This window comes from Gopherus evgoodei, chromosome 7 (genome assembly GCF_007399415.2).
Source record: "Gopherus evgoodei ecotype Sinaloan lineage chromosome 7, rGopEvg1_v1.p, whole genome shotgun sequence".
NCBI classification, from domain to species: Eukaryota; Metazoa; Chordata; order Testudines; family Testudinidae; genus Gopherus; species Gopherus evgoodei.
Window position 1 is genome coordinate 81907 of NC_044328.1, and position 26866 is coordinate 108772.

The window sequence follows — 26866 nt, forward strand, 5'->3', positions numbered from 1 at the left end:
TTCACATATGCAGCAAGGCTAGGTAAGAGGGTTTCTAGGCAGTCTATAGTCAGGGCCGGTGCAACCACTAGGCCAATTAGGCGACCACCTAGGGCACCAAGTGGTTGGGGGCACCAAAAAGTGTGCTCAGGGGAGGCAGTAGAGTGGAGGTGAGCTGGGGCAGGGGGCGCAGGGAGGGCTGCCCGCAACAAGTAACGGGTGGGGGCATGCAGGAGAACTGCTCCCCACCCCAGCTCACCTCCACTCCGCCTCCTCCCCTGAGCATGTCACCACCGCTCTAATTCTCCTCCCCTCCCAGGCCTTCCATGCCAAACAGCTGATTGGCACCGCAAGCCTGGGAGGTGGGAGAAGGCGGAGCGGAGGTGAGCAGCTGCCGGAGGGGCTGCCTAAGCAGAGTGGGGGGGGACGGGGAGCTGCTGCAGGGGGGCGCCACAGGGCTGGGAGCTGCCATGGGGGCGGGCTCCCTGGGTGGAGGGGGGCGGGGAGCTGCCGCAGGGCTGGTAGCTGCCGTGGGGGGGGCTCCCCAGGCAGAGGGGGGCGGGGAGCTGCTGCAGAGCTGGGAGCTGCCACGGGGGGGGCTCCCCAGGCAGGGGGGCGGGGAGCTGCCACAGGTGTGGGAGTTGCTGCAGGGGGGGCTCCCGGGCTCTTCCCCATGGCCTCCATGCCTGCTCCACCCTAGCCCCATCCCCGCGCCCCTGAAGACTGCAGCCAGGCCTGACACTGAACTCACCGCATGATAAGTGGAGTGACCCGGTCCCAGCCTGCTCTGCTCCCCTGGCTCCCAGCCATGTGTCGGCGAGTGCTGGGTGGCAGTTCCCCCCTTCCCCCTCCCCCTAAGCCTGGGGGGCAGAGCAGGCTGGGGTCAGGTCACTCCACTTTCTGCAGGAAGTAGCCAGCCCCCTGTCCCCCACTGAGGCCTGGGACCAGCCTCCTTGTGGAGGCCTGGGGGCCCACACAGCCCCCTCACAGGGGGCTGGAGGGGGGGCACAAGGTGAAAGTTTCACCTAGGGCGTGAACTATCCTTGCACCGGCCCTTTCTTTAGTCACAGTAATTTGGTGGTTCAAAGGGACATGCTGTGGTCATTGAACCGGAGCTAGATCCACGCACTGTAAATTCAATAAGAATGGTCTCTAGGCATGTTGCTAATAGCCACCTATCATAACCTTAGTCCCAGATTTGGACCTTAGCGTCCAAAATATGGGGGTTAGCATGAAAACCTCCAAGCTTAGTTACCAGCTTGGACCTGGTACTTGCTGCCACCACCCAAAAAATTAGAGTTTTTTGGGGCACTCTGGTCCCCCTGAAAAACCTTCCCTGGGGACCCCAAGACCCAAATCCCTTGAGTCTCACAACAAAGGGAAATAATCCTTTTTCCCTTCCCCCCTCCAGGTGCTCCTGGAGAGATACACAAACACAAGCTCTGTGAATCCAAACAGAGTGACTCCCCTTCTCCGTTCCCAGTTCTGGAAACAAAAAGCACTTTCCTCTTCACCCAGAGGGAATGTAAAATCAGGCTAACAAATCCAACACACACAGATTTCCCCTGATTTCTTCCTCCCACCAATTCCCTGGTGAGTACAGACTCAATTTCCCTGAAGTAAAGAAAAACTCCAACAGGTCTTAAAAGAAAGCTTTATATAAAAAGAAAGAAAAATACATACAAATGGTCTCTCTGTATTAAGGTGACGAAATACAGGGTCAATTGCTTAAAAGAATATTGAATAAACAGCCTTATTCAAAAAGAATACAAATCAAAGCACTCCAGCACTTATATTCATGCAAATACCAAAGAAAAGAAACCATATAACTTACTGTCTGATCTCTTTGTCCTTACACTTAGAAACAGAAGATTAGAAAGCAGAACTACTTCTCCAAAGCTCAGAGAAAGCAGGCAGACAGACAACAAAGACTCAGACACAAAATTCCCTCCACCCAAAGCTGAAAAAATCCGGTTTCCTGATTGGTCCTCTGGTCAGGTGCTTCAGGTGAAAGAGACATTAACCCTTAGCTATCTGTTTATGACACCACCTCTGTCAGTTTTTTGGGAAGGAGAGAGGGGGAAAATGTGCCATGCTAATTTAGAAGGGGGCTCTAATTATTTTCAAAAAGATAACAAATTACACATATTCTGCATAGATATGTGAGAATGCCTGCTGGGCATATTGCTACTTTTGCACCTGAGGGATTATTATAGGAGAGAACCAGCACTGATTACAGAAATTAGCATTGACTAATTATAGGGGGAATGAAAGATAAGATAATATAATCATGTTTCCTGAACAATGGACCTGAGTGTGTTTCAGGTCAAGGCATTCCTGGTACACAGCCCACAGCAGGAGGTACTCATAACTTCTTAAAATTCTTATAACCTTTTTGGTGCATATCTAGGAATATGGGGAGCAAAGCAGTGAGCGGGAGTGCATGTGCGAGGGGGAGCAGTGCTGAGAGCTGAAAAAGTACAGGAAGGGGAGGAGAGATTAGGAGGCAGAGAAGCGGTGGGGTCAACAGGAGAGGAGTTTGAGGCTGGGGCAATGGGGATAAGTGGGGTTGGGTGGCAAGGAAAGGGAAGGGGGTGGGATACTGGAAGGGGGACATGTGAGTAAATGGCAAGGGGAGTACAGGGAGATTAGGGATGCAAAGCCTCTGAGCCCCACCATCTATCGTCCTATATGGGTGCTGGAACCTGGGGGGCCTTACTCCTTTAGAGAGGTCTGAGCCCCTCTTCCTGTACCCACAGCCCCATGCAAGCTGACTTCTGGGGAATCCTTACCCCTCTGGTTGGGAAGCTGAGAACAAGTATGTTTAGCTATGCAGTGCTAAGACTGGGATGAGAAGTTGAAAATGGACATGTTTCGTGCATATTAGGCTCACAAGGACTTTCCAAAGGGGGGTTTTAATTCAGCTGAGATCACCACATTGAGATGAATGGGCCACTTCACACCCTTCTGAGTCTTCTATGTTGTAGCGGAATGTGTACAGCCCCTTCTGTGTACACTAGGTCCAGATCTGGGGTAAGGGCTTTCCAACTCCACTCCTCTGCTCCCACCTACCGCCAGCTAATACATACAGTTTCCACAGCCCAACCATCTTTTCATGGCTCCTCCAAGCTCATGAGGGACATGGTGTGATAAGGAAGAGGGGGAAGCCAGTGCGGGAGTGAGAGCAGGGCTGGTGCAACAATGTTTTGCGCCCTAAGCGAAACATCCACCTTGCGCCCTCCCCAATCCCCGAGCCCCCACCCTGAGCCCCCTGTGGCAGCTCCCCCCCCACCCTGAGGCACTCCCCCTGCGGCAGCTCCCCACCCCCCACCCTCCAACCTGAGGCCACCCCTCACCCCAGTTCACCCCTGCTTCTCCTCCTCCCCGAGCACGCCGTCGCCACTTCACTTCTCCCACCTCCCAGGCTTGCAGCACCAATCAGCTTAGGCACCGAAAGCCTGTGAGGCGGGAGAAGTGAAGCAGCCACGGTGTGCTCACGAAGGAGGCGGGGCAGGGGTGAGCTGGGGAGGGGAGTTCCCCTGTGTGTCGCCCCGCCCCCCCACTTACTGCAGGCGGCCCTCCTCACGCTCCCCAGCCCCAGCTCCCTCCACCTAAATGCTGACGGTGACCGTGGCGGCCGGATCGCTGCACAAGAAAATGCCACCGCCCAAATCCTAGCGCCCTAGGCGACTGCCTAGGTTGCCTAAATGGTTGCGCTGGCCCTGGGTGAGAGGCTTAAAGTAGCAGATGTGTGTAGGGATGTATTGGAACAATGGGCATGGTTGAAGGAATGTTGGAGGCATTGGAGCTGTGGTAGGTGATTCTGACCATTTGGGGGAAAGTGGCGGTCAGAGCAGGGAGTGGGAGGTGTTGGAACAGTGCAGTGAAGAGTCAGGTAGAAAGGAGGGAGTCAGAGCTTTGCAGTGGGGACTGTTGGGAGGGCCTGGCGTGCCTGGCCTGCCAGGGACACAGCTTCCCCCCAACTTGTGCCTGCAGGGATTGGGTGTCACTAGTCCTGCAACCATGCAGAGAGCCCTCTGTGGCCACAGGGTCACAGCCCCATACCTTCAGTCACCAGCGAGGGGAGGTGGAGCTGACCCCAGGTAGGAACAGTTCATCCGTGCCATTCACCCTGCTCCTCGCACGCCAGTGTCTTGGGCCCCTTGGCTGAGCCAGGAGCCCTCTGCAGCTCCTCTGTCAGCACTGCCCTAAGCCTAACATTAAGGGGGAAGGGGTAGTTTCCAGCAATCACAAACATAAAAACAGAAAAAAAAAATCTTATAAACAAACATTGATAGTAATCATCAAATTTAGGAAAAAATCCCCAAATTGAATTATGCGAAGCCTACGTGTGTCCCCACAGTCTCTGAGCACCTCACAATCTTCAATGTATTAATTCTCAGCACCCCTGCGAGGCAGGGTTGGGCTAGTATTCCCATTTTTTACAGACAGGAACTGAGACAAGGAGAGATGAAGGCCCACATCCTCAAAGATATTTAGGTCCCTAACTGGTGCCTTTGAGTTTCTGGGCCTAAAGTGACTTGCCCAAGGTCACACAAGAAGTCTGACAGAAAGGAGGAATTTGAACCAAGGGTCACAGGTCCTAAGCACTGGCCCATCCTTCCTCTCATGCCCTCACTCCGTGTCTGTCCCTGCTTTCAAAAAGTGTCCATACTGACTCCATGCTGGTCCCTGCTCCCTCTCCTGTTCCTCAACCAAAAGGTCTCTTAAAGGCTGACGCCTGCCTCAATGTGAAGAGGATGGCTGGGGAGAGAGAACCAGGTTGTGCTGGCTAGATGAGGAATGAGGACATGATATAGAAGCAGTGAAGGAACTAACATGCAGCCAGTAATCACTGCCAGTGAACCAGAGGCAGTGGAGCAGGGAACTGGGCTCTGGTAAATAGGGGTGCTGAGAATATTTTTTACGCAAGGAAATTAAAAGTCCAAAAACTTTAACAGAGTTAAGGTTTCCCAGCAGTGCCTACTGGCCTTCCAGAATGTGCAGATTGGTTAAACTTAAACCTCTGAAAAAACAGGAAATACAAAGTTAAGGTACCTACCACCTCCACAACACAACCTTAACTCTTCCTTCTTTGAGCACTACCCTAGCACCAAATAACACAAATACTAGCATTCTACCAACGCAGATGCCACAGAACACTTTGAGAACAGAGTGCATGAGCATTACAGGACAAAGTCTATCACCTGCTCTTTGCTAAGGCAAAACTCAGGTTTAGGTCAGGCATAGCAAACAGGGGTTACCTACTGTGACAAAGTTCCTCCTCTACCTTGGTGGGTCCTGCGCTTATTGGCAGATTTGCTCACCTCAGTGATCTCCCCGACAGTCTGGACCAACTCCTCCTGTGTCTGATCAGGAGTTGGGAGGTTTGGGGGGAACCCGGGCCCGCCCTCTACTCCGGGTTCCAGCCCAGGGCCCTATGGATTTGCAGCTGTCTATAGTGCCTCTTGTAACAGCTGTGTGACAGCTACACCTCCCTGGGCTACTTCCCCAAGGCCTCCTCCAAACACCTTCTTTATCCTCACCACAGGACCTTCCTCCTGGTGTCTGATAACACTTGTACTCCTTAGTCCTCTAGCAGCACACACTCACTCTCAGATCCTTGGGTGCCTCTTGCTTCCAGCTCCTCACACGCACTTCCTCTCCTCTGGCTCCTCCCCATCTGACTGGAGAGAGCTCCTTTTAAAACCCAGGTGCCCTGATTAGTCTGCCTTGATTGGCTGCAGGTGTTCTAATCAGCCTGTCTGCCTTAATTGGTTCTAGCAAGTTCCTGACTACTCTAGTGCACACCCTGCTCTGGTCACTCAGGGAACAGAAAACTACTCACCCAGTGACCAGTATATTTGCCCTCTACCAGACTCCTGCACCCCATTGGCCTGGCTCTGTCACATATCCCTCCCCCTTGCTCAACACCAAGGGGTTGGGCAGCTGGGGAAGCCAGACAGTGCACACATGACAAGCCATCGGTATTGCCGTGACGGCTCCCTGCTCTGTGTTGCACATGGAACTGGAAAGGTTGGAGGGATAAGAACCACCTGGTCACCCCTGTGTTCTTCTCCTTGTTCCGCTGCATCCATTGGAGAGGGGCATGGTTGGTCACGAGGACAAATCTGCGCTCGAGCAAGCAGTAGTGCAATGCTTCCATGGCCCATTTTATGGCAAGGCACTCCCTCTCCACCACTGCATATTTTTGTTCCCTCGGAAGGAGTTTCCTATTGAGGTAAAGAATTGGGTGTTCCTCCTCCCCAACCATCTGTGACAGAACGGCCCCCAACCCTACTTCCAATGCATCCGTCTGCAGGATAAATTCCTTGGTGAAATCAGGAGCTATTAGTACATGATTACTGCAAAGGGCAGTCCTTAGGTTGGTGAATGCTTCCTCTGCTGCGTCAGACCACCTTACCAGATCAGGTCCACGGGCTTTCACTAGGTCTGTCACGGGGCTTGCCCTTGTGGCAAAGTGGGGGATAAATCGTCAGTAATGCCCCACTACACCTAGGAATGCCCGGACTTGTTTCTTGCGACACGGTTGGGGTCAATTTTGGATGGCCTCCAACTTGTTCACTTGGGGTCTTACCAGACCTTTTCCCACAATGTAGCCAAGATATTTGGCCTCTGTAAACCCTACAGCGCACTTAATATATGGAGATATACCCATCTCATAGAACTGGAAGGGACCTTGAAAGGTCATCAAGTCCAGCCCCCTGCCTTCTCCAGCAGGACCAAGTACTGATTTTTGCCCCAGATCCCAAAGTGGCCCCCTCAAAGATTGAACTCACAACCCTGGGTTGTTGTAAGGCCAGTTCGCCTGAAGGTATCAAGGACTGCCTCCACCTTCTCTAGGAGGGTTTCCTAGTCTTGGGTATGAATGACCACATCGTCCAAGAAGGCAGCAGCATAACTGTTATGCGGGCATAATAGCTTGTCCATGAGGCACTGGAAAGTAGCTGGGGCCCCATGTAGTCCAAAAGGGAGGACAGTATATTGAAAAAGACCCTCTGGTGTAGAGAATGCAGTTTTTTCCTTTGCGTCTTCCGCCAGAGGAATCTGCCAGTACCCCTTTGTCAAGTCTAGGGTAGTCAAGTACAGGGCATTCCCCAGACGGTCCACTAGCTCATCTATGCGAGGTATGGGGTACACATCGAACTAGGATACTTCATTTAGTCACCGGAAGTCATTGCAAAACCTTGTGGTGCCATCAGGTTTGGGCACCAGCACGATTGGGCTGGACCACTGACTGTGGGATTCTTCGATGATCCCCAACTCCAGCATTTTTTTTACTTCTGCTTTTATTTCTTCTCTTTTGGCCGCTGGCACCCGATAGGGCCTCATTGTTATTCTGGCCCCAGGGTTCGTGACGATCAGGGCCGGTGCAAGGATATTTTGTGCCCTAGGCGAAACTTCCACCTTGCGCCCTCTGCCCCCACCCCTCCCCCCAGAGCATTGCTTATTATAAACTTTCAAAAATGAATACTGCATAATGTGGCATTGTTCATTAGAATTAATACATATTCGGCTTGAAAATTTATTAATTTCATTATTTAGCCTACATATTTAATGAAAATAATTGAATAACCTGACAGGGTGTGGGGCTGGCTGGCTCTGGGCAGGGCAGGGGATGCGAAGCTGGTTGGAGATGGGGTGTGGGGTTGGCTGGAGACAGCGGGTGCGGAACTGGCTGCGTGCAGGGCAGGGGGTGTGGGGCTGGCTGCAAGCAAGGCAGGGGCTGCAGCAGGGGCTGGATGGAGACAGGGGGTGTGGGGCTGGCTATGGACAGGGCAAGGAGTGCAGCAGGGGCTGGCTGCATGCAGGACAGGGAGTGAGGGGCTGGCTGTGGCAGGGCAGGGGGTGTGGGGTGGCTGGAGACAGGAGGTGTGGGGCTGGCTGCGGGCAGGGTAGGAGGTGTGGGGCTGGCTGCAGGCAGGGCAGGGGGTGTGGGGCTGGCTGCGGGCAGGGGGTGAGGGACTGGCTGGATACAGGGGTGTGGGGCTGGCTAGAGACAGGGCAGGGGCTGTGAGGCTGGCTGTGGGCAGGGCAGGGAGTGCAGCAGGGGTGGCTGTGGGTAGGGCAGGGGGTGAGGGGCTGGCTGGAGGCAGGGGAAAGGGTGTGGGGCTGACTAGAGGCAGGGCAGGGGATGAGGGGTTGGCTGCAGTCAGGACAGGGTGTTCAGCTGCCATGGCTGGAGCTGGAGCACAAAGAGCAGCTGCAGAAGGAAGAGCTGTTGGACAGAAGTTTCTGTGAGGAACCGGCTCTGTCCCATGGAGAGGTACCACTGCGGGATCTGCATTTTAAATAGCAGTGGGGACACCCCTGCAGCCCCTTGCTCTCTCAGCCTCCTGGGCACTGGCTCTCTGCCGCTCACTCCCTAGGGGCTCACCCCACCCTGCTCCTCTTGCCCTCAGTCCCTCATTAGGCCTGGATGCATGGAAAGCATGCAGCATATCTTTGTACTGTGTTAATGACTCCTGAACTGGTGGAGGCTATGTCTAATTGTTGCCACTATCTCTTTCTTTGCTGGGCAATTAGATGACAATTAACTTGGAATAGCCCAGAGGGGTCAGAGTAGAGAAGGAGGGAGGAGAGACCTTTAGGTTTCAGTTCTGTGCAAAGCCGGTTAACTATTCTTTTCAGCTGCCTATAAACAAACCTAGTAGAGAAAAGAGTTTCTTCCCCACTCCCTTCCCCCAAAAAATCGGTTATGATTTTAATGGATCCAGAAGCAAAATAATTCTGTAATCAAAAAGACAAGTTTCCTGCTTTCCCTTCCACAAAGATCTATTTCCAACCCAGGTAACTCATTATTTATTATCTGTAGTAACTATGTTCTCACGTTTGAATGATACACTGTAGTGGTGTCGGAGTTCTTTGGAAATCCCTCAGCTCTTTTGCGGTGTTGGGAGTGAATGCTAGACCCTCGGTTAATTACTTTTACCTTACTTCACGTGCCCATCTTTTGGTCATTAATTTTTGAAGTTAAATTAGATTTTCATACTCAGCTTTAAAATGATGTTCATGCCGACACTTGCAATTTAATTGTCCAAACGGGGAAATCGATGCCTTGAAATTATGGGATCTAATTTTTAAATTGTATTAAAAATGTGGCATTATAAAGGGGAAATATTTTAAAAGGTTTTACCAGCATCCCCATTACTGTTACCCAGGATTCTGCTTCAAGCAGTAACACAGGAGGGAGAGGGCAATGGACAGATTAGTGTTCAGTGGTACTTCAAACAAAAAGACATTTACTCTTAAATTATCTCGTTGATGCCTAATTGACGATCTAATAGCATGTATCAAGTACATTAAAACTTCGCTGAATAAGTTTGTTAGCATTTCTAAGGGGGACACTGAACATTCCAAACAGTGATAAGGTTTCTTATCAGCCATACTTCAACCCTCCCCTCACCCCCCACTATGCCCTGATTGGGCAGGTAGGCAGCTCTGGTGGAGCTGCCTGCCGCCCCTTCCGGACACCCTGGGCTGCCAGCTGCCGCGGCGGTGCCCTGACCCGGGCCAGGGGACCCCCTGGACTGCGGGCTGCCGTAGCGTCGCCCTGACCCAGGGGACCCCTGGACTGCGGGCTGCCGCGGAGGCGCCCTGACCCAGGGGACACCCTGGGTGCTGGCTGCCGCTGGCAGATCAGACTCCTTGTCCCAGCAGCAGCGGCTGCTCAACCATTTAAAAAAAAATGTGAGGGCGCTTTTTGGCGCCCTCAAATCTCGGCACCCTAGGCAACTGCCTAGTCCACCTAAATGGTTGCACTGGCTCTGGTGACGATGTGGAGATATGTCTCGGTTGTTCGACCTGGTTTTGTCAAGAACACATCTTGGTTTCGGAAGATCATCTCAGACACCTCATTCTTCTGGTCTGGTGTTAAATCGGGAGACACTTTCACCTGTTTGGAAGGCTTGTTTTCCTGGGTTAGGTCTTTTCGGATAGTTATGCATGCCTCTTGTGCATGCCAGGGTTTCAGAAGGTTGATGTGATAAATGTGTTCTTGTTTTCGTCGTCCTGGCTGCCGCACTTTGTAGGTTACTTCCCCCACAGGTTCAACCACCTCACAGGGCCCCTGCCATTGGGCCAGACGCTTGCTTTCTGCCATGAGTACCAACACCATCACCCGATCCCCTGGTTGGAACTGTCGGACTTTTGCCTGGCGATTGTACTAGGTTCTCTGGGCTTCCTGTGCCTTTTCCAAATGTTCCCGTACAATAGGGGTGACACGGGCTATCCGGTCTTGCATCTGTATTACATGTTCTATTATATTTCTCCCTTCATTGGGTTCCTCTTCCCAAATCTCTTTGGCAATATCTAATATGCCACGGGGGTGATGTCCGTATAATAACTCAAATGTGGAAAACCCAGTTGAGGCCTGAGGTACCTCCCAGATAGCAAACATAAGGTAGGGCAGTAGGGTGTCCCAGTCCTTCCCGTCGTGACTTACCACCATCCTTATCATAGCCTTGAGGGTTCGATTAAACCTTTCTATCAACCCATCAGTCTGTGGATGGTAACCTGAAGTTCTCAGGGTATGTATATGGAGCAGCGTACAGAGGTCCTTCATTAGCTTTGACATAAATGGGGTTCCTTGGTCTGTTAATATCTCCTTTGGTAGCCCCACTCGGGCAAAGATCCCCACCAGCTCTTTGGCTATCGTTTTGGAGGCTGTGTTCCTCAGGGGGACAGCTTCTGGGTAGCGAGTAGCATAGTCCAAAACAACAAGTATATATTGGTGGCCCCGAGCCATCTTCTCCAAGGGTCCCACTAGGTCCATGGCTATTCGCTCAAAGGGGACCTCTACGATGGGAAGGGGTACTAAAGGTGCCCTCAGGTGGGGACGGGGACTGTGCAGCTGACACTCTGGGCAGGATGCACAGTACCTTCGCACTTCTTCATGTACTCCGCGCCAGAAGAACCGTCGTAGGACTCGTGCCAGGGTCTTCTCTACCCCCAAGTGCCCCCCAAAAAGATGACTATGCACAAGACTTAATACAGCGTTCTGGTGTTTTTGAGGTACTAAAACCTGCTGTATCTTCTGCCCCTGTACTGATGCAACTCGGTATAAGAGATTCTTCTTCATTATGAAGTAGGGTCCTGGTCCCTGTGTTCTCCCTTCCACGGAGACACCATCTATTTCAGTCACCTCCTTTCTAACGCTGTTGTACCTTGGGTCTTCAGCCTCGTCCCGTCCAAAATTTCCTCTTCCGGGGCTAATCTGCCCAAGATCTAGGGGCCCAGTCTCTGTTGCCTCTACTGGTTCAGAAGCATTAGGGTGGGGGTCAGACTCAGGAGCTTCTCCCTCCTGGATGGCCTCCTTTTCAGCTGCTCGGGTCCGCCTACCTACGAGAGCGACCCTCTGGCTTTGGGCCAGTATTCAGGTTCCCAAGGACTTAGCTGCCCTCCTTTCCCTTTTCGACTTTCTACCATGTCTGGGAATGGAAAATAAATCTGGGGATATTTCAGAGAAGATTGGGGGTTGACAGTCTACTGTGGATGCCTCACTAGCTTCAGGATTCCCCTCTTTCTCCAATCCACCTACTGGGAGTAAGTCTCCAAACCGTGGGAAGTCCCTCCCTATGAGCACCGGGTATGGGAGTTTAGGGACTACACCTGCTGCTACCTCAGTAGTGTTCCCCTAAATCTCAGTTTTTACTGGGATGGTTGGGTAGTAACCAACTGTCCCATGGATGCATGTTATCCTCGTACGCTTAGCCCACAGCAGCTGACTACACTTCACAAGCTTCCCCAAGACAAGCATGATAGCACTCCCCGAATCAACCAGTGCTGTGGTCTCTACCCCATTTAGTTTTACTGGTCTGATGTACATGTGTGGGGTTAGTGAGATCCCCACAAGGTGGATTAGGGAGCATGGGTCTGCCCAGTTCCCCAGGTTACACTGCATAGGCTCCTCAACATTGGGACACTGTGCAGCTATATGTCCCCACTCCCCGCAGGCATAACATCTGTATGGGGCCTCAGGCATTCCCCAGTCTCTTGGTTTGAGCAGTCTAACATCTCGATCTTCTTCTCTCTCAGTGCTCCGACTCTTTGTGGGTTCTGATGAGCCTTCAGACCCTCTCTTTTCCACCTGGACTCTCCTGGTATCTCCGTCACTCGAGCTCTAGGGCTTGGTGCTGCTAGTTTAACCTGCAGTGCCTCTTCCTTAACTGGTCGGGTCAGCTCCCTCGCTGTCCTTCGCCTTTCTACCAGTGCAACAACCTCGTCATAGGTGGAGGGTTCGTTCTGGCTCACCCAGGTACGAAGGTCTGGTGGTAGTCCCCCATGTATCGGTCGATGATCAGAACCTCTAGTATCTCTTCTGGACTCCGGGACTCCGTTCGCAACCACTTTCGTGCAAGATGGATGAGGTCATACAATTGAGACCGCGGCGTTTTATTTTCCTGGTACCTCCACTCGTGATATCACTGGGTCCACACTGCAGTCATTACCCCAGATCTGGCCAGGATCTCTGCTTTCAGCTGGGGGTAGTCTGCTGCAGCCTCTTCAGGCAGATCATAGTAGGCCTTCTGGGCCTCTCCACACAGGAATGGGGCAAGGATCCCAGACCACTGATCTCGAGGCCAGGCCTCCCGTAGGGCTGTCCTCTCAAAGGCCAGAAGGAATGCCTCGACATCATCCTCCCACGTCATTTTCTGCAGCCAATGGCTGGCCTAAATGAACTGCGTCCTATCATGGCCATGGTTCAGCTCTGTAAGGGTCTTTACCTGGTTAACCAGTTCTCGCAACATAGCTCGGTCTTCAGAAGCCTGGTCCATTAGCAGGCGATTAGTCTCTTGCTGCAGCCGCACTGCCTCCTGTTGGGCAGCTGCCTGGACACGGGTAGCCTCCTGCTGGGCCACTGTAGCTTGTATCAATGCCCGCACTAAGTCTTCCATTGTGGTGAAAAAAAATAAACCCTTTACTTTTTTTTTTTTAATCACCCCGCTTCTTCTGCCGCGCTGTGCACACCAAGATCCCACTCCTGACACCAGTTGTGACAAAGTTCCTCCTCTACCTTGGTGGGTCCTGCGCTTATTGGCAGATTTGCTCACCTCAGTGATCTCTCCCACAGTCTAGATCAACTCCTCCTGTGTCTGATCAGGAGTTAGGAGGTTTGGGGGGAACCCAGGCCTGCCCTCTACGCCGGGTTCCAGCCCAGGGCCCTATGGATTTGCAGCTGTCTATAGTGCCTCTTGTAACAGCGGTGTGACAGCTACACCTCCCTGGGCTACTTCCCCAAGGCCTCCTCCAAACACCTTCTTTATCCTCACCACAGAACCTTCCTCTTGGTGTCTGATAATGCTTATACTCCTTAGTCCTCCAGCAGCACAGCCTCTCAATCTCAGCTCCTTGTGTCTCTTGCTCCCAGCTTCTCACACTCACTTCCTCTCCTCTGGCTCCTCCCCATCTGACTGGAGAGAGCTCCTTTTAAAACCCAGGTGCCCTGATTAGTCTGCCTTGATTGGCTGCAGGTGTTCTAATCAGCCTGTCTGCCTTAATTGGTTCTAGCAAGTTCCTGACTACTCTAGTGCACACCCTGCTCTGGTCACTCAGGGAATAGAAAACTACTCACCCAGTGACCAGTATATTTGCCCTCTACCAGACTCCTGCACCCCACTGGCCTGGGTCTGTCACACTACCTATTCCTAGAATCATAGAACCACAGGGTTAGAAGGAACCGCAAGGATCATCTAGTCCAACCCCCTCCCAAGATGCTGGATTTGTTGTGTTTAAAGCACCCAAGACAGATGGCTATTCAGCCTCTTTCTGAAAGCCTCCAGTGTAGGAGATTCTATGACCTCCGTAGGCAGTTTGTTCCAGTTTCATACTGTTCTTACAGTTAGGAAGTTTTACCTGAGATTTAATCTAAATCTGCTATGCTGTAGTTTGAACCCATTGCCTCTTGTCTTGCTCTCTGTGGCAAGAGAGAACAATTTTTCTCCATCTTTTTATGGCAGCCTTTCAAGTATTTGAAGACGGCAATCTTATTCCCCCCTTTACCTCCTCTTTTCCAAACTAAACATACCCAGTTCCTTCAGCCTTTGCTCATATGGCTTGCATTCCATCCCTTTGATCATCTTTGCTGCTCACTTCTGGATCCTTTCCAGCTTCTCTACATCATTTCTACACAGCAGTGACTAAAATTGGACATAGTACTATAGCTGAGGCCTAACCAGCACTGAGTAGAGCAGTACTATCACCTCCCATGACTTGCATACTATGCCTCTGTTCATGCAACCCAAAATTGGATTTGCTTTCTTTGCAACAGCATTGCATTGTTGACTCATGTTGAGGCTGTGATCCACCACAACTCCCAGATCCTTCTGAGCAGAGCTGCTGCCAAGCCAGTTATCCCCCATTCTGTATTTCTGCATTTGGTTTTTCCTTTCTTCAGAGTACACCTTACATTGTCTTTGTTGAATTTCATTTTGTTGTCTGTAGCCCAGTTCTCCAATTTATCAAGAACCCTTTGAATTTTAGTGTTATCCTCTAAAGTGTTTGCAACTCCTTCCTCCACTTTTTGTCATCTACAGACTTGATCAGTATGCTCTCTATTCCTGCATCTAGGTAATTAATAAAGATGTTAAATAACACTGGACCCCGAGCAAATCCCTGTGTAACAGCCAACTGACACCTCCTTCCAATCTGACATCTTTCCATTAATAATTACTCTTTGTTTGCGGTCATCTAACCAATTATGTATTAACTTAATGGCAGTTCTACCGAGCTCTCATTTCTCGTTTACTCATCAGAATGGCATGTGGGAAACCTTAAGAGATAAAAATAGATGCCTTTTTGCCTCTCACTGCTTCTTTTACTTTGTTGTTTAGCCATAGTAGCACTATTTTGGTTCTCTTACAATGTTTTTGAATTTGGGATATACATTTAAGTTGAGCCTCTATTATGGTGTCTTTAAAAATTTTCCATTCAGCTTGCAGGGATTTCACTTTTTGCGCTGTACCTTTTAAGTTCTGTTTCACTAACTTCCTCATTTTTCTGTAGTTTCCTTTTCTGAAATTAAATGCTACAATGTTGAGCTGCTTTGGTGTGTTCCTCACCACAGGGATGTTAAATTTAATTATATTTTGGTCACTATTACCAAGCGGTCCAGCTATATTCACTTCTTGGACCAGATCCTGTGCTCCACTTAGGACTAAATCAAGAACTGCCTCTCCTCTGGTGGGTTCCAGGACTAGCTGCTCCAAGACGCAGTCATTTAAGGTATCAAGAAACTTTATCTCAGCATCCTGTCCTGAGGTGACATGTACCCAGTCAATATGGGCATAGCTGAAATCCCCCATTTTTATATTAATAGCTTCTCTAATCCCCCTCAGCATTTCACAAGCGTAGATTGTGATTTATCCATTATCTTTAGAGCCTAGTCCTCCTGGTATTCCAGTAGTTCCATTTCTACAGTAGATATTTCCGTAACCACAGTTTTGGGAATTGGACAGCTCTTGTTGATCACATCACAGTTTACAAGAAAGGCAAAGCACGATCTCAACTTCTGCAGGTCTTCAAACCTGATCTGAAATTCATTAAGCAATCTTTGCAATTTACCTTTGTATTCCTCGAGTTTGTGATCTACTTCCATTTCAGGGAATGTGTTTGCCCTACTTTTGAGATAGGGAGTGTCATTGAAGTCTCTTGGCCTTATGTTCTTTTTCAGAAGTTTTAACTTATTCTGGAAGCTGAAGACTGTCTGAATAAGGACAGAAATAATCTTCTCCTTCCTTTGGAGAGCTTAATTGAGAGTTTGCAGATGCTACATAATATCAGTGAAAAACATCAGACCCTGCATCCATTGCTCATCTTCCAATTGTGGATAAGACTTTTCTTTTTCTTCAAGGAAAGCATTGATAGACTCCAACAGTTCCACAAACCTATTTAAGACACTGCTGGTTTATAACCACCTCACAATACAGTAGAAAGAGATGTTACTAGGTTTGTCTTCAAGCTCCAGCTCTTCGATGAAATTTTTGAGTGTCAATGAGTATTCCCGTTTGAGCAGATGAAATTGAAAATTTCTAGGACCATTTTTGTAACATTTCAGAGTTGAAGTATCTGCCTGTGAGATCTTCATAATGGATTACGCAATGAAGAGGAAGAAATTCTGGAAATTTGGGATCACTTTTCAGGAGTCTGATAAGGCCGACTTTTCCCCCAAGCATTGCAGGTGCTCCATCCGTTGCAACACTGACAAGTTTATCCAGTGGTACATCAGCATTTGTCAATGCTTTGTCAAGTGCATTCTTTACACCAACACTGTGGGTTATTTCTTTTAGCACCACTAAGTCCATGTAGCAGGGCAGTCACCCCCCTTCCGTCTCAGAAAGGGTTAAAAGCCAGCCTTTGGAGGGGGCTGGGGCTGAGAGCCAATCAGAGAAGGCTGTGAGACAGCCAATCAGAGCTGGCCAAACCAGGATAAACGGGAGCAGACCAAAAGGGATAGTCAGTCTCTCTCCAGCCTTGGAGAGAGATGAATCTGGCTGCCTGATAGAGAAAAAGGGTATCCTGGGCAGTGCAGTGCTGGGGAAGGGAAGGAGGAGCTGGGGGCACTCCAGCCTGGCAAACCCCCAGGCAGATGCCTTGCTTTCAGGGCTGGAGGAGGTACTAGGGCTGTGGGGAGGCAGCCAGGGACGGACGAGGCAGCGGATCCAACCCCGTGGCCAATGATGACTGGCCATTTCAGACTGCAATTTGCCCCTGAGGGAAGAGGCTAGATAAAGACTGGCAGTGGGTCACTGAGGCAAGGTGGGTTTAGGGGATTGAGGTTCCCCAGGGAGGGGGAGGACCCCAAGTGCACCACGGCCGGTGAGGGATGTGGGGTCAGAAGTACTACAAGTGGTGGAGATTGACCAGGAAGCAGATACCAGTAGGGAGACCCCAGTCAGCAGGAGGCGCTCCGAGGCTGGGATGAGCTAATTCCCAGATGACCAGGAGGAGGTGCAGTGGCGGTGAGTGCACACCGTGCTACAGTCCAACATTTCTTCTTTCAATTACATCAGTGAAAACATAGGGAACAAATATCACTAGTTGTGGTTTTTCTTGTACATCTGTAGATTCATTGAGAGCTAAGCTGAATGCTAGAGAATTCTTTAGATCGTTTTGCATCTTGCTTGTAACATCATCACTGATCTGGGAGATACACCTCTCTGCAGTATGGCACAAAATTGGAATTCGCTTTATTAGTTTTGTGTTACTTGGATCTAAAATTGCAACCACTTCTGCAACATTCTTCTTAACAAATTCTCCATCACAATGTGGACATTTAGCACGAGAGATATTCCATGACATAATAAAACTAGCTTCACTCATTGTCAGCTTCCTTACTGAACGCCAAGAGTAGTGTCTGTTGACTGTTTAGGCATGATTTTAATGCTTGTTTATCCTTAATTCTAATTCAGGAGGGTATTTAGATGAAAAGTTATTGTGATTCATTCCACAGTGATGTTTCAAGTTGCTCGCTTTGTAGTGAGTGAGCAATGCATTGCAGTTAAGGCATAGGCGTTTGCCACCTTTAACAGTGAATGCAAAATCTTCCTCCTATTCTGGCTTAAAACTTCAGTTTCCTTCTTCGCGCTTGCATTTCTTACAATTTGAAGATATCATTATCATCCACAAAATTAACGTATAGTTAACACTTAAATCTAAAACTATTCAAATGAGATTTGTGAACAGTAAATACAGCCTGTATTCTGTGCAATGCAGGGAGATTGTGAGCATACGAGGGCCGCACAGCACATTTGAAAACAGAATGATGCAATTTCCTGATATAATGCACATGTGAGAGCTTCTCTTTCTATCGGCCTCACTCTCAAGGTTGCTCAGGGCTTAAAATCTTTTGAAGTATTTCTTGCCCACCCCCAATTCTCTGCCTACCAGGTGTGTGTGGGGGGTCTCGAGATTTTAGCCTGAGGGTGGTGTCGGGGCTCTTAGCTTCTGCCCCACAGGAGGCACCAGGGCTCGGGGCTTCAGCTCGTGAGCCCCACTTTAACTGTAAAAAAGCTGAATGCAGCTCGCAAGCTGCAGTTTGGCCACACCTTGAATAAATCTGTCAAGGCTGATTCCCCACTCTGGCACTTTGAGTGCAGTAGGTGGGGGCCTGCAAGGATTCTAAAAAATTAATACAGGCCAATCCAGGCTGGTATTAAACTCCCAAGGTTACAGCTTTTCTCTCCCCTTGGATGAGTAGATGCTGCCACCACCCAAGTGCAACCCCCCGCTCCCCCCCTCCCCCCGCTTTTGAGAGCCCAGGAAGGAGCACTTGGGAATCTTGGGAATTCCTTCTTGTGGGGTATCCTCAAGCCCTTTCACACCCCCTCTGGGGAAAAGCTGAGAAAGAAAACAAAGGAAATCAGCTGCTGCCACCAGCAAATTAAACAACATGTGCACTAATCCAGGGGTAGGCAACCTGTGGCACGTGTGCCGAAGACGGCACGCTTGCTGATTTTCAGTGGCACTCACACTGCCCGGGTCCTGGCCACTGGTCTGGGAGGCTCTGCATTTTAATTTAATTTTAAATGAAGGTTCTTAAACATTTTAAAGACCTTATTTACTTTACATACAACAATAGTTTAGTTATATATTATAGACTTATGGAAAGAGACCTTCTAAAAATGTTAAAATGTATTAATGGCACGCGGAACCTTAAATTAGACTGAATAAATGAAGACTCGGCACAGCACTTCTGAAAGGTTGCTGACCCCTGCACTAACCTCTTAGGACACAAAAAAACCAATCCTGTTCTTAAAGGTAAATTTTATTAAAAACAAAAAGAAAGAAAATACATCTGGAATTTAGGCTATTGCTAGATTTAAAAAAAGCAAATATAATAATTAAGCATCAAGAATGATTTTCTTGAGGTCCAGTTTAACGGTTACAAGCAAAACAAAAGCACCTGGAGTTAGCACAGAGGAGTCCACAAGACAACAAGAAATAACCCTAATCGCATCTTCCTAGACATTCCCTGATTTACTTACATATCTGGGGTTTCAGATAAGCAATTCCTAGGTATGATTTGATGGTTTTCCATACCTGGCTCAAAGCTCTTACAGCATAGTCCCAGCCCTGCCTCTGCTCTGTACCTTCTCTCTGGAGAATGACAGACGGACAAAGGGAAGTTTTTTCCCAATTTAAAAAAGTTCTAGCCCTTCCGTTGACTCTTTTGGTAGGAGTCCACTCCCTTTCTTCTACCTATGGGCTTTTTAACCCTTTACAGGTAAAGCAAGTAGAGAACAGCTACCAAGAGGGATTTTATAGCTAAGTGGCTGGCTGGGTGTCCATAAAAGGAAGCTACCCTCCTTCATTTATCCCAAGATCTAGAGGTCTTTTCTGGCCCTGAAATCTATGAAATGTCACTGAGCCACAGGAGGCCAGAGTCAAAGCCTAGGTGTTGCATGAGACTGCAGTCTCATAATAAATTGCAAACCTTTTCTAAAATAATTAACTTTAATCTCCAACTCTAACTACTCAGGATGACTCATCTCTTATACATCATCCAACATTCACGATGGCGGTCACTGCCAGTGTAGCCTCTGCTTGGACCTGGAGCAGTAGTACTGCCCAGTTTTAGAGAATCCTAAACCACCACAGTTGGGGAGAGTGGCATTGAGCCTGTATGCATGACGGAAGGGCTGTGAGGGTGGAAAGGAGAGCTGTCAAAAGACTTGGGCATAAAATTCCCAGGACAGTAATCCCAAAGGACAGAACCTCCGTAATTCCTTGTGTCTTGCATACCCATCTTGCAAATAAAAACATGTTAATAAAGTAATGCATGTTCAGGTGCCAATTTTATTTGAAGAGATTAATAAAAAAGTAAGAGATAAAGATTGACACAGATGCACAAGGCCAGCTTATTTAAAATGGGCCAAAGGAGACGAGCAGATAGGTCATTATAGTATCAATCACTGAATAGTAATTCAGGTCCCCTAACAAAGGCATACATTCTACAGCTAGTCACAGGGGCACCGATGATTTCATACAGAAACTATCGCTGGATCAATTATATCAGATTTAAAACGTACAAATTACAATTCCACAGGGAAAGATGAGGCTCTTCTGTAACAGGGAGCTGAACAAGTGAGCTCCAGACTCCCTGCCAATAGGGAGGGAAACTAGAAATGAAAGCTGCACTTCTCCCCATATCGCTCAGCTTGGAAGGGACTTTTCCTTCTTGTAGGGGACAGAATAAAGAAAGTTCCTTTTCATTCCCTCGCTCCTCTTTGTTCCACACAGAGACTGCTCCTTCTGTCCTCCCATCCCCCATGAGCAATGCTGGGTTGACCTTCACAAATCTGCATAAAGAGGTTGCAGACATTGAAGGATCACAGGTGACAGATGTTAATAAGGTCACAATGCACTACAGGAAGGAACAGGGATAGCATGATGATAGGCACAGGGTGAGAACCTGAACAGAATAGAAGAGTCTTTGGTCTGCATCATATTCTGACTGTACCATTACACCAACAGGATTTCCTGAAACATCTGCTTTTTTTAAGCTGTCAGATAAACACCTTTGCTGTTCACAAGAACAAAGAGGAATCATTTAGGTTACCGTCTCTCTCATATTGTCTCACCCAGGTGAGGAACAGGCACCAGATGTGACATCAGGATACAGCAGGATGGCGTGAGCTCTCTGGTACTACCTGGGCATAAATGTTGCCATGAGGAGCAGAGCACCAGACTTCACTCTCTTCAGAAACTGAGAATGCTGCAGAATGTGAGAGACATCAGGAAAGCACCAGCCAGGTCTCCTTGACAGCTTATCCCCCCATTCGATGCAACTTTGAAGGGGAAAAAGAAGTCAAATGGAAGTTTCCAGTATGTGCCGGGCTGGCTACGTGGAGGCTTTGGCCATTCTGTCATGTCAGTGAAGGAAACAACGGTTGTCAAAGGCACCATGCTCATGTTGAGGGACTGCAAGAAAAGGAAAACACCAACAGCTTAGCATTCCTAGAGCCACAGATGCATCTTCCAACCTAGGGCATGTTTCTGCAAAGATAATGGCTGCCCAAAACGACTGGTGCGGCTCCAAATAGCAAGCAGTCTCCACCAGCTATTATTACCATCTTCTGCAGATTGATCATATTTTCAAAGTGAAAAGAACTCTGACACTGTGGTCAGGCATATCACAGGGAAGTGTTTCGGTGAGCTATAAGAGAAATGTAGTACTTCCATGTGTGGGTATGTCCCTTTCCCTTCCCCCTTCAGAATAAAGAACTGGGACACTTTACAGAGCAGTGTAGGAGAAGAATAGTTACTTACCCTGCAGTAGCTGTTGTTCTCCTAGATGTTTTTGTCAGTGTGGTTCCCACTGTAGGGTGCACATGCACCTCATACATGCAGAACCAGACTTTTTTTTATTGCCTTGTCCATTGGGGTCACACATGAACCCTGTGCTGCCTGATGTTTCCATGAGAGGGCGCAAAAGGCAGAGCAGCCATGACCACCTCTCAGTTCCCTCACAATTTGAAGCTCCTGGTAACCAAGGACTCCGAGAGCAGACAACATCTAGAAGAATCACAGTTACTGTAGCGTAACTAACTATCCTTTCTTCCACTATGTATCAATGTGGAGTCCTACTATAGGTGATTGGCAAGCAGTATCCCCTCAGGACAGTGGAAATGAGGAATTCCAGCTGCATCAGTCAAATAGGGATCATAGCTCTTGTGACCTGTTATGCCTGGGTCAGTCCTCACTGGTAACACCAAGGTCAGGGCAGGCTGCAAAAGGAAGAGCAGATACTCCCAAAACTGGTGGGTAACACTGAAGTTACACTCCCCAACCAGTTACAAACTGTGCTTCTGATCCCCCACACTGGTTATCAAGAAGGAAAAAGAAATCACACGGCACCCTTTATTGCATTCAAGTTCTCTGCTCCCAATCAGCGCCTAGGTCCAGTACAATGAGAAGTTATTTAAAAAACTCTGTGCACATATATAAAATGTTCTTCTGACCCCAAAGGGTCAGCCACGTTACCAGATCAGTATGGGTTTGGATCTTACCACGCTGCCAGCCAATCCCTTAGTGTCTAAAACGAAAGGTTTCTTATAAAGAAAAAAGAAAGAACAAGAAGAGAGATGTTAAAGGGTAAAACAGTCACATACATACAAAGACTTCAAAGTCCATATATCAGGTTCCTAGCAGTATTGGTGAGTTTGCTGGCTTGAAAGTCCCTCTGGAATACATCCACAGCTTAGATGGGTCATTCATTCTGTTATGCAGAACTTCGGTTTGTAGCAAAGTTCCTCCAGAGGTAAGAAGCAGGATTGAAGACAAAATGGAGAAAATGCAGCTGCCTTTTATAGTCTTTTACCATGCGGGCTCTGCTTCCTTTATTTCCAACACAAGCTGCCCAGCACATGGCTTGGAGGACCTTTTCTGTCCATAGGCATGCCCATGCATGCCTTGCTGAGTCATAAGGTGTATCCTCTGCTGTCTTTCAATGGGTCAGTTGTATAGCTGATGGTCCTAAATGGGCAATCAAGCAGGCTAGGCAATGCTGATGCCAAACTGTCTGGGGGTGTCACCCAGAAGCATAGCACAAGTTTGAAATACAGATATACATACATATCTGTAACTCATAATACAAAGGCGATATAAACACATACATGAGATTATCGTATCTTGCAAATTATAACATTTTTGCAGATACCATACATAGCATATCTGGCATAACTCATCACAATTTTACAATATTGATATTCATAATATCCACAAGTGTCCTCCAGATTCCATACAGTGTCACAGTTCTACTCTCCTAAACTTGGCATCTGATCAGCTAAGTCCAAGGCACAGTGCTTGACAAAAGTCAGTGGTTTACTCCACATCTCTGCCTTGCAAATATCTGATAGTGGCACATGTCTGAAAAAGGTGAAGAAATCACCTGAATGCTGGTGGAGTTAGCCTTGATATTTAGTGGGAGAGGTACACTACCCAACTAATAACATGAGGATGCATCATGTGATCTGTTTCAATATTCTCTAAGATTTAAGAAGCTGACCTTTTGAATGCTCTGGTATAGGGAGAAATAGGGTGACAGGTGGAATGATTTAGTTCTGTCAATAGAGCAGAGACCTGGAAATGACTAGTGTGTGTCATTTCTTTTCTCCCAGTGATAAATGTGCTTTTCAGACGGAGGCAGGCAAGTTGATGAATTGGCTCAGATAGAATTCTGAGACCATATTGGAGCGGAAGTTATGATGAGGTCTCAGCATTACTTTATTCCTATGGAACTGCATTTGGGTTCAGCCAAGAGCACCTGAAGCTCAGGGTTAGGATTAGGGTTAGGGTCAGGGTAACCCTAACCCTAACTCTTCTGACTGAAGTGATAGCGACTAGGAAGACTGTTTTCAGACTGAGGTGGTCCAGGACGCATTCAGAGAAAGGCTCAACGAGAGTCTCAAGAGGACTATATTGAGGTCCCAGGCAGGAGAGGGTTCTCTGACCACTGTATGAGCATGTAGTAGCTCTTTAAGAAACTTTGATATCATGGGGTAAGAGAAGACCAAACACAATTGCACAGGCAGGTGATATGTTTGAAATAACTGTGAGGTGCACTTCAGTAGAACTGATTAAGAGACTTATCTGCTTGAGATACAGTAGATCTTCAAGGATCTTTGGTACTGAGGCCTGGGCTGGGTCTAGGCCATCTTGGGCTACCCATATTGAAAACCTATTTCCTGTGCAAGAATATGTCCTTCTGGTACATGTTTTCCTGGACCTGTATGGAGCAGTTTCTCTGTGGTGGTCAACCACCCCTAGCCACACCATCAGGTGCAGAGACTCTGGTCTGCATGATATGTCTGGCCACAATGCTGCAAGATCAGGACCAGGCTGCCTGAGAGATGGATCAAAGGCTGAATGGACATCTGGAGTAGGTCTTTGAGCCAGAACTGCCTTGGCCCATATAAAGCCACCAGAAAGATTGTAGCTTTGTCTCCTGATTTTGGAAATCTCCCTGGGAATCAAGGGAATTGGTGGGAAGGCATACAAACAAGTCCTTGTTCCACTGTAGCAAGAAGGCATCTGTTAGCATTCTTGGACTCAGGACTCTTGTGGAGCAAAAGCTCTTCCACTTTGCATTATCCTTAATAGCAAAAAAGTCTCTCATGGGAGTCCCCACTGATGGAATACCAGTTCTGTGGTGGATCTGTGTAATGACCATTCCTGGTTGGTCACTGACTGTCCTGATTAGGAAGTCTTCTAAGTTGTTGCTGATTCCTGGGAGGTGAAGGGATATTGGTCTTACCACACTCTGATGTTACCAATTCCAGAAATCGGTGGCCTCTTGGCAGACGAGCAAGGAGCAGGTGCCCTGTTGCTTGTTTATGTTGTTGTATGGCTGCCATGTTGTCTGTGAAAACCTGCATTATTGAGTTTGAGGACAGGCAGGAATGCCAGACAAGCTAGTCAGAAGGCTCAGAGATCTAAAACATTCATATGAAGCCCCACATCATTTGGGGATCAGGTGTCTTTGATCTGCTAGTGGTCCAAGTGAGCTCCCCAACCTGTCACTGATGCATCCATGAGCAGGGTCTTTGTTTGGGAGGGGACTGAAGGGGCCCCATTCCATATGACTGCAGGTTCAAGCCACACAACCAGTTCTGCAATGACATGATGTGGTACTATGACCTTCTTGGCCACTGGATGTTTCACTGATGAATAGACAGTCTTGAGCCAGAACTGGAGGGTCCACAAGCAAAGTCTGGAAAGTGGTGTCATGTATATGCATACTGACATGTGGCCTAGCACTGTGAGGCATATTTGTACTGTTGTAGTTAGTTGTGACATCAAATGAAGTAAGAGTCCTAGTAACAACTGGAACCTGTCCTCAGAAAGTGCACTCTTTCTGATGTTGAGTCGATTAGCATTCATAGAGCTGCTATTATCTGCGACAGCATGAGTGACAACTTTTCACAGTTCACTAAAAGTCTCACTCAACTGAATACGGACAAAGAGCAGTCCTAGCTCGCTGAGGTCTTCCGTTGCGACCTGTCCCAGATCTGCCAGTTGTCCCAACAGGCATTGACATGAATACCCTGACTCCTCAGGTGGGCCATTATCACCAAAAGGTATTTTGTGACGATCCTTGATGCTATAAAGAGTCCATATTGCCATACTTTGTACCAATTCTGATTCAACTCTACCATAAATCTCAGGTACTTACTTTAGGCCAAGTGGATGGCAACATGGAAGTAAGTACACATCCTGCATGTCAAGAGCCTCAAACTAGCTCTGAGCCTGCACAGATGGACTTAATGGATTCACAGCTTTACAGATTCCAAGCCCAGAAGGGATCCTTGTGTTCATTTAGTCTGACCTCCTGTATATAATGGCACAAAGAATACTCTTTTATAAAGTTTGCAGACGATATCAAACTGGGAGGGGTTGCAAGTGCTTTGGAGTAGAGGATTAGAATTCAAAATGATCTGGACAAACTGCAGAAATATCTGAAGTAAACAGGATAAAATTTAATAAGAACTAATTCAAAGTACTCCACTTAGGAAGGAACAATCAGTTGCACACGTGCAAAATGGGAAATGGCTCCCTAGGAAGGAGTACTGTAGAAAGGGATCAGGGATGATAGTTGACCACAAGCTAAATATGAATCAACAGTGTAACACTGTTGCAAAAAAAAAGCAAACATTCTGGGTTGTATTAGCAGGAATGTTATAAGTATGACACAAGAAGTAATTCTTCCACTCTACTCTGCGCTGATTAGGCCTCAACTGGAGTATTGTGTCCAGTTATGTGTGTCGCATTTTAGGAAAGATATGAACAAATTGGAGAAAGTCCAGAGGAGAGAAATAAAAATGATTAAAGGTCTAGAAAACATGACCTATGAGCAAAGATTGAAAAAAATTGGGTTTGTTTAGTATGGAGAAGAGAGGACTGAGGGGGCACATGATAAGAGTTTTCAAGTATATAAAAGATTGTACAAGGAGGAGGGTAAAAAAAATTTCTCCTTAATCTCTGAGAGCAGGAAAAGAAGCAGTGGGCTTAAATTGAAGCAACAGAGGTTTAGGTTGGACATTAGAAATAACTTCCTAACTATCAGAGTAGTTAAGCACTGGAATAAATTGCCTAGGGAGGTTGTAGAATCTATGTCATTGGAGGATTTGAAGAACAGATTAGACAAACACCTGTCAAGAATGACTAGTTATTACTTACTCCTCTGTCGAGTGCAGGGTACTGGACTAGATGACTTACAGAGGTCTCTTCCAGTACTATATTTCTATGATATGAGTCTATAACACAGGCACAGAACTTCCCCAAAATAGCTCCTGGACCATATCTTTTAGAAAAACACCCAATCTTGATTTAAAAATAATCAGTGATAGAGAATCCACCACAATCCTTGGTAAATTGTTCCAGTGGTTAATTACTCTCACTATTGAAAATTTACACTTTATTGCTAGTCTGAATTTCTCTAGCTTCAACTTCCAGTCACTGGATCATCTTTTACCGCTCTTTGCTAGACTGAAGAGCCTATTATTAAATATGTGTTCTCTATGTAGGTATTTACAGACTAATCAAGTCACCCCTTAACCTTCTTTTTGTTAAACTAAATAGATTGAGCGCCTCGAGTTTCTCACTATAAGGCAAGTTTTCTAATCCTTTAATCATTTTCGTAGCTCTTCTCTGAACCCTCTCCAGTTTATCAACATCCTTCTTGAACTGTGGACACCAGAATTGGACACAGTATTCCAGCAGCAGTCACACCAGTGCCAAGTACAGAGGCAAAATAACATCTTTCTGCTCCTACTCAAAAGTCCCATTTCTGCATTCAAGGATAAATTAGCCCTTTTGGCCATAGCATTGCACCGGGAGCTCATGTTCAGCTGATTATCTGTCATGATCC

The 26866-nt window shown here is 47.8% G+C and overlaps 1 protein-coding gene across 1 annotated transcript in view; it reads right to left on the reverse strand.

The window, feature by feature from the left end:
• Window positions 1-18926: 18926 nt before the first annotated feature.
• TCTN3 (tectonic family member 3) overlaps window positions 18927-26866 on the reverse strand; it is a 95206-nt gene continuing 87266 nt past the window's right edge. Inside the window, exon 15 of the mRNA XM_030568813.1 lies at window positions 18927-20919. Within this exon, the coding sequence (XP_030424673.1) occupies window positions 20698-20919 (222 nt within the window). The 3' untranslated portion in view covers window positions 18927-20697. The remainder of the gene's footprint in view (window positions 20920-26866) is intronic.